This window comes from Pseudopipra pipra, unplaced genomic scaffold (assembly GCF_036250125.1).
Source record: "Pseudopipra pipra isolate bDixPip1 unplaced genomic scaffold, bDixPip1.hap1 HAP1_SCAFFOLD_671, whole genome shotgun sequence".
Lineage (NCBI taxonomy): Eukaryota > Metazoa > Chordata > Aves > Passeriformes > Pipridae > Pseudopipra > Pseudopipra pipra.
Genome location: NW_026991165.1, coordinates 7,261 through 15,729, shown reverse-complemented (window position 1 = coordinate 15,729; position 8,469 = coordinate 7,261). Strand labels below are relative to the sequence as shown.

The following is an 8,469-nucleotide window of genomic DNA, read 5'->3' as shown; positions in this document are numbered from 1 at the left end:
CCATCTGACAACAAGCAGCACTGCTAGCAGGTGAAAAGGTTAGAGGGTCTGTAGAGCACTGAGTTTTGGGGAGTTTTAAGAACAGACAGCTGAGGAAATCCACTGGCATCCTCACTCTCTCATGTACAACAGGAAGTAAGCAGAATCAAAGAGTCACTCCCCTTCAGTGAAGAAAAGCTCTCTCCTACCCACTACTCCATTTCAGGGAAAAATAAAAAGAATGAGCCTCCCTGAATTCAGAGGATAGAAGACATGTATGTGGGGAAGAGGAAGCCCAGCTCTCACATATTCAAGACAAACATCTCTCTCTCTCTCTCTCTTTCTCTCTCTCGCTCTCTCTCTCTCTCTCTCTCTCTCCCTGTAGTGCTCCTGCCAGCAGGACACAGAGGCCCAAAGCATTACTGTGTTCTTACTCCCAGTCCTCGGTGCTGGTGAAGACCCGGACAGTATTGCCATTAAAATCCTGCAGGGTGGTAGTGCCGGCAACTGATGAAGTGTACAGCTGACTAGGGTTAAAAGGGTTAAACTTCATTCCTGTGATGGCCCCTCCAGCTCCCATCTACAAGGAAGGGGATGAACAAAAGAAAAATCCACTGAGTGATGGGGAAGGAGAAAAGTGTGTTCTGTAAGTCTGCATTCACTGCTATGTCTATAACAGCAACAGTGAAACACACCACAGTCCTCTAAACAGGCAAAGATAAGCATGTCTCCCACATGACGGCTGTCTAGACAGCAGCCCTCCTAGAGGACAAATATGCAACTCCTTCAGTCCCCAGGCAAGGTATTCCCTTGCTGGCTCGCACTTCACTATTTACAAAAAGAGAAATATTACTCTGGAATTTCTGGAGGATAGATCTCTCAATGTATATCTATGTTAATTTAGAAAGGCAATAAAAGTTAATAAGTCTTTGAGCCCCTGTTGGAATGGGAATGGCTGAATAAAGCAACAAGGGGGTATGCCAGCTGTATAAACCATTCATTCTACCTTAGTTTCTCCCTTTAGATAAAGGCACTTTGTCTCTCCCCACTCAAAGATGTTTCTTCATCTGATACAATAAAAGGTGAGAAAGATCAAGACCTAAGGCAGACTGACCCTCTCTGCCTAGTCGTTTCTGGCATCCCTTTAACACAACTGTTTTACCAGTTGCTGTATTATTTTTCCACTGAGCACACAACAAGTATTGCTTCATTATGAACTTAATCACCACGCCTCAGTTCTCCCCAGTGCTAGAACAGTCTGGGACTTAGGAACAGATATACTATTGCATCTCAGTCCTGCCCTGTAACAGACTACTCTGAAACCCAAGACCCTTATGTGCTTCTCACAACAGACCTTAGTTTTTATCTGCAGTATTTTGTGGTACTCCAGTTTTCCCTCCCACCCATTCCACACACACACAGGCTTACCCCCTTTATGAAGCACGTTTTAGTAAGTACTTCATAGTCCCAAAGGATGATGTCTCCACCTTTGGAACCGACAGCTACTGTACTGGGGTGTGTTGGATGCCATTCCAAGCATGTCACTCTCCTGTCAAAGGGACTTGCTGTTCGAAAGAGGCGATATGAGGCAAGAGAACGCAGAAAAGGCAGCTGCAGACACTGTTAAAAAGGTAAAGAGAATTATGACTTTTGCAGGCATCCCTGAGATTCTCTGAATGACAAGTGCTAACAATTTCTAATTGTCATTAGTGTTAGTACGTTCACACAAAATTCTAAACATCTCTGTAAAATTAAGAGGATGAATGCTGAACCCAAGGGAAACAGCCTGTGACCACACAAATCCACATCAGCCACAGCACTTAGAAAGCAACAGAGAACTGAGAGATACCATATTTTAAATGATGTACAGGGTTAGGAGACTGTGGGCTGAGCTAAAATGCAGAGTAATTAACAAGGGAGAAGAACATGGCTCCACACCAGGAAAAGGCACTTATGATTATCTATGTCTTTATTGAGCATCTCAAAATGTTACATGTCATCCAGAGATACAATATTATGGTCCTCCATCCAATTTGTCTGCAGCTCAACTACACAGCATAGGAGTGAACAGAACACTTGAAATAGGGAATGAGAAACCATGACATATTGCATTGTTGTTCAGTTGAAAAACAGGTACTGCTTCGATGAGCTTGGCAATTTATCATTTGGACACTTAAAATACATAAATCATCAGGAAGATAAAGCTAGCCCAAGTGCCTCCCACCTATGGATGTTACAGAAAGAGTTAATTTTCAAATGAAAGGTGTATGGCTCTGGAAAACAGTAAAACATTATGGACTTGATGGACTACATCTGTGAAGAGGTAAAAAACAACACTAAACTTTGCTAATCAACAAGATTAGCAAGCAGAGTGGATACAAGAATAGTAGGACAAAACAGTCATAGCAGCATGCAAATGTATCACTGTGCAATTACTCAGCTGGTAGACTGGGCAAGTTTAAACATGATTCAAGGAAGCACTGAATTAACAGAGCATAAAATGTAGATGACAGGGCTGGGTCAACCAAAAGGGAAAGCCATCTCATCTCTTGCATTTTACACAACTAAGAAACATAAGAGTGCATCAGACTTGGAGCCACAAACTGTACAGGAGAAGAACTTTAAGCCCCTTTAAGTTTTCCTGCTTGTGTTGAAGGTTTTTTTACATAGGGAGTTACGTCCAACAGGTCAAGAAGGAGACACTCCTCACCTGCCTGAGTGGTGCCCGAATGGAGCCTCCCAGCATGTTCTGGTAGACATAATGAACAATGCTGCGCTGCTGCTCCAGCTGATGGGAAAGGACTCTCTTGTTTCTCACCACAGACCCACCTCCGCTCCAACCTGCCAGATTGGAAAAGAGTAAAACTTACTGATAGGCAACTCATTCACTGAACAGTATGGGAAGACATCTGCATTTGCTGCTATACCCATGAAAAGCTTCAGCCACAAGATAAAAGTCTCTAAATAGTTCTTATATTTCTTAAGGTACAGCAGCTTCTGCAACTATGGAGTCCAGTGGTTCCCATAGACTGCCAGAGCTTTGTGTATGCTTCCTCTTGTTAAACCTTCCTTCTCTTTGCCAAAGATTTATCAAGGACAACAGGAGAGCACTAAAGCAATACTACAGGTGGGTGGTGCATCTCTTGGACAGTGTACAATTTGAATGGTTCAACCCAAAGCAAAATGCTGCCACCCAAAACCCCAACAACTTGTAAATATGCCACAGGAGGTGGTAAGCCCCGGCATCCAGCAAAAGAAAGGTCAGACGTGTGACCAGCAGAAACACCTGAAAATTCCCCAAGCATAGCACTGCGAGTTCCCACCCAGTTCCTGAAATGCCTGCTTGTGAATCAGAATTTTCGATCTGCCTGTGCTGGAGCCTGTACAGCCTGCCCACAGCACTGCGAGTTTTGTTTTTGATAATAGACTTGCTGACGCCACATCGCGTGAAGAGGGAGGGGTCAGGGATGTGGGGGGGGTTGATGGGGGGTTGGGGTTGGAAAAAAACATATGTCAAAGTGATTTTTGCTGAGAGTACAGCTTGTTTCTACATTTTGTTCATGTTCCAAGTTTTTATCTTCAGGGACTTTTACGTAAAAACTAGATCTGTTCAGTCCCATGACTGTGATCTACTCTACACCCCAGGGGATCCAGAAGTCAAATGCATTTCTTAAGAAACATAAATGCAATTTTCATTTAAGGATATTTATTAAAAAAAAAAAAAAAAAAAAAACAAAACAGATGACTGAAAACACATGGATCATTCTATATGATCAGAACCTAAATGAAATCTTTCTTTAATGCAGTGGTGGAGCCCAGAAATGCACAGGTGTGAAACTGAACTTCTCTGTTCACATGCCAACATAGTGCCAACATTTGTCACACCTGCTGAAATAGGTATAAAAGTATTTATATTCTAATTTATGTTTTTCACAGAAGAATTAGTATCCACAGTTCCTTCTTCAGAGATGACAGAAATTCAGGTATTTTTTCCAAATTTCGTTCCACAATGAAGGATAATTTGTTAAGAAACAAACTTCAGACCTTTTTAGAATCTGCTGAAAGAAATCCTTCAAAAAGGCTGTTCTAATTGCAAGAAACAGAAACTGTCCTACATGGCTCAGGAGAAAAAAATGGTTTTTTCAAACACATAAAAAGTGGAACACAGAATTGAAAAGTTCAAATACAAAGGTCCTCGTCTTTTTAAAAAAGGGTTAAGGGAAAAATATGATTGGCCTCATTTTTCTGAAGTACTAGCTACATCCAATTACCTCTGAATCTTACAGGAATGGCAGATGCTTACCGAATCTGAAAATCAGGCCATGAATTTACAATAAAATCATGTAGCTAAATTAACTACAGAAGATGCTCTAACTATCCACAATTACACAATTACAGAACTCCTTTCAAAGAGTATTTTGTCTCCACTGGTCACACTGCTAACTGTTCCAAGTTTGGACCTACAGACCACACAATGGAAATGTTTAAAATCGTAAAACCCTTGTATCTTTGACTGTTGAAATGCACTTCAGTATTTTCTGGTTCCTTAAAGCCAAAACTGTACAGAAAGTGTGTAGTATCTCCACACAAGGCAGTAGCCCCAGTGATCTTCTAAACCATTGAGGGAATTACAGGTTTTCTGTGAAAAAGGAGGCTGAAGGGAGACTTTCTCTCTCTCTACAACTACCTGAAAGGAGGTTGTAGCAAGGGAGGAGTCAGTTGCTTCTCCCAAGGAACAAGTGATAAGACAAGAAGAAAAGGTCTCTAGTTGCACTAGGGGAGGTGTAGACTGGACATTAGGAGAAATTTCTTCACTGAAAGGGTTGTCAAGCACTGGAACAGGCTGCCCAGGGAAGACGTTGAGTTACCATCCCTGGAGGTATTTAAAAGACATGTCAACATGGCACTTAATGACGTGGTTTAGTGGTGGCAGTGCTGGGTTAACGGTTGGACTCGATGATCTTAAAGGTCTCTTCAACCTAAATGTCTCTATGAAAGTCCTTGCTGTAGGTAAAGTCCAGTCAACTTTCTTGATAATTCAAAGCACTAAACTTTCCAGTATATTAGAAATTAATCACCTCTCCACATTACATCAAAAATCTTTAGATTTTTTTACCTAAGTTACATAGTAAAGGAAAAAATTGCACGTGATGGTAAGTGATTAGTAGAAATTGTCTGTTCTACTCTAAACATAGAAGTAGAAAGTATTCCTAGTTACTGTAGCAAAAGTTAAAATATGCAAAGATTCCAGAGAAAATGCCAGTTTAGACTGCATGCTGCAGAATACCAACCTTATGACTACTAAACTGCATTAGGAATTGCATGAGACAAAAACGATGTGTTACCAAGACTGGTCTGCTCTACACTAAAGCAGAGATCTGATAATATAGGAATTCTACAAAACTTAATCACCCTCAAATGAGCTCAAATGACAGCATCTTCAGGGAGCATGCTTTCGCCAAGGGGTACAGGTCTCAAAAATTAAACATGCATGCATGCACATGCACTCACTATACAGAAAATTGGAGGATGTACTACTCCAATACATGCCCACCTATCACTTGAATATATAACACCATCTGAACACTCATGTCTGAACACATTTCTTGGCATTCTCCCTCTTTAATTAGTCAAAGCCTATCATTTGCAGTAAGTCTGATAGAGAGAAAACAGTAAGGATCTGAGGAAATGTTACCGATTTTCCCTGGGGGTTTAGATGTTTTTCTCACAAACAACCTCTTTGCTTGTGTCTCATTCCCCAGTTTCTCATAGTCCGCTTTCCTCTTCCCAGCTGATTTTGCCTCTTCTGGCCAATGCTGATACACCCTCTCACACTCCTTGTCCTTTGGCTGGTTCACTGGAGCCATCCTGTCTGACCACTGAAAGCAAACAAAGCAAGGAAGGTTAAGACTGTCACACACTTCTAACTAGAGAGTAGAAAAGAAAACTGGAATGAAACATGCCAGTGGTCTGAAAGTAGTGATTATTATACCTGTACCCTCCTTCATCAGTATGGCACTGGCTTTTTGTTGTGCCCTGCTGAAGAGGGGAAGAGGTTCAATAAACTCTTCTTTGTTCACCTGTGAAAAATAACGTATCCTAAAGCACTAGAATATGTTTTGATAGATGTTCTTCTACCAGACTTTTAAGCCCGAAACCCACAGATCTGCATAAAGTAAATCTGTGAAACCACATAATATCCTAACTTTTTCAGTAGTAGCTAACACAGAACTCTTTAGATTCAGCTTTCATGATGATGGCCTGGGCTGACTGATCTTCCAACAACCGTGCTCAGAAGGCATTTCCAGTTTAGCGGCCACTTTTACTCACAACCACCACCTGGTATTTGGATTGGGCTCCCGCACTGGCTGGCAACCACACCCGGGCTGCTCCACCGAGAGCGACGGGATGCAGCCCCTCGTGTCCCGTGCTGTGACGACCACAAGGCCACCAGGCCCCTGAGGAAAGGCGCGGGCCTCCCACAGCCTCCCTCGCAGCCGGCGGGCGATGCGTCACACGCATCCCCCCGGCGGATCCTCCCCGAAGCACATCCAGGGGCTTATCCCGTGCTCGCGCTGAACTTATTTAGAATTCCTAAATGGCTGCCACGGCTATATATATTTAAATATAGGGCTATATACAAATATAGCTCGGCGGGCACCCCGCAGGCTTCCCCAGATAGCGCACACTCGGCGGCTCCGGGCCTCGCGGGGCCGCCCCACAGCCCCGGCCCGGCCCGGCCCGGCCCGGCGCCCCTGCGGCCTGGCCGAGAAAGGCCGCCCCGCTCTCACCTGCGCTCCGGCGGCCTCGGCTCCCCCGGCGCCGCCGCGGTTGGCGGGCGGCACCGGCCCCTCCCCCGCGGTTTCATAACCGGGGCGGGAACGGGGGTCAGCGGCCCCCGCCCGGCCCCGGGGAGCAGAGCCGAGCCGAGCCGAGCGCGGCCACGGCGGCCCCCGCCCGCCCCTCGCCGCTGAGGGGCACCGGCCTCGGCAGGGGGAAGCCGGAGAGGGCGCGGGGTGCCGGCCCAGCCCCTGCCCGCCTCCACCGCCCTTACCCCTGCCGGCCTCCCCGATCAGCGTGGGCAGCACCTCCGACTCCGCCGGAGCCGGACTGCACGGGAGGCGGCTGCAAGGTGTCTGTTGTCTGCCTGTTGTTGTTTCGGTGCAGCACTCAAGAATCTTACGTACCTTATTGGTTTCTAGAGCACCAAACTGGCTTATTAAAACTGGTTGATAAGGGACCCATATACAGTAACCAACAGCAACTAAAAAAAGATACTATTTCAAAACACAGCTTACACAAGAAAACACACCTGGTGTCAGAAACCAACAGAAAAAAAATGCACTTCAAAAGCATATAAAAACGTCACGTCAAGAGCAGCTCGGAGAGTACCAGACCTTACATGACGAAGCTGACAAGAATGGGGAAGGAAGAGCCCTACCAACACAGCGGAAGGTGCCAGCACTTCCCCTCCACCTGCAGAGGGGCCGTGTTGCGTGGCGAACTTTATCCCTTACCTCCGGAGCAGCAGCATCCCAGGCTTCAGGCCTCCCAGTGCCTATGCTCAGTAATTAAGGTGCAGTCACCCACAGCTGGCTATGAACACAGGTCCTAAAATATCTGTACATAGCCATGCCTTGAACTGTGGGGCTTTAGGGTTTCGTTTTGAGTGTTGGTATTTTTTGTGCTATAACTATAGTTACCTATGCGTTTTCTCACATATTAGGAAATGCACAGAAAAACTAATGGAAAAACAACAAATGTCCAGTCTCTATGCTTTTTCCCTGAACAGTAACAAAGTTGTATTAGTTGCTGCCATCCTGTATTAGAATGCCATACACAAAAATCATAACTACAGACAAACACAATCTGGCTTTGAACATATATATCAACCCAAACAGCAAGTCTTAAAGTCTTACCAGGCACTTCTCTAATACACTCCATTCTTCTTAGAACTGTATCCATTAGCAAAATACAGCAAGAGGAAAAATTGAACACAGCACTTCCCTTCTTGCTTCTGAAGCCTCAAAGGTTTGATTTCTGGGAAGAAAAACTACTATAGGAAAAAAAAATCTTCATATCTTGACAGTGATCAACACTTTCTTCTATAGGTCTGTGGAAATCTTCATCATAGGATCCCAAAGAAAACTCTGATGGTTATCCAAGTTATCTCCAGCAAAGATGTGCACTTCCTGTCCCCCCTCCATTTGTCTCCCAGCAGAATTGTCCCCATGCAGAGCACATACAGAGTAACCTTCATATTTCCCTATTGGAGCTATCACAGTGAGCATTTTTCAGAAGTGGAATGGAACGGAATAGAGTAGAATAGACTGTTTCATATAGAAGGGACCTACAATGAGCATCTAGTCCAACTGCCTGACCAGTTCAGGGCTGATCAAGTCAAAGCCTGGTATTAAGGGCATTGTCGCAATGCCTCTTAAACACTGACAGACTGTGGCATCAACCGCTTCTCTAGGAAGCCTGTTCCAA

The 8,469-nt window shown here is 44.6% G+C and overlaps 1 protein-coding gene across 1 annotated transcript; it reads right to left on the bottom strand.

Annotated features, from left to right (window-relative positions):
- Positions 1 to 9: 9 nt before the first annotated feature.
- LOC135408834 (DNA damage-binding protein 2-like) lies at positions 10 to 7,513 on the bottom strand. The gene is made up of 6 exons (XM_064643802.1): positions 7,497 to 7,513; positions 6,771 to 7,089; positions 5,675 to 5,858; positions 2,690 to 2,820; positions 1,408 to 1,599; positions 10 to 559 (listed from the first exon to the last, which is right to left on the bottom strand). The coding sequence occupies exons 1-6, from the start codon at positions 7,511 to 7,513 to the stop codon at positions 410 to 412; spliced, it is 993 nt and encodes a 330-aa protein (XP_064499872.1). The 3' UTR covers positions 10 to 409.
- Positions 7,514 to 8,469: the final 956 nt, after the last annotated feature.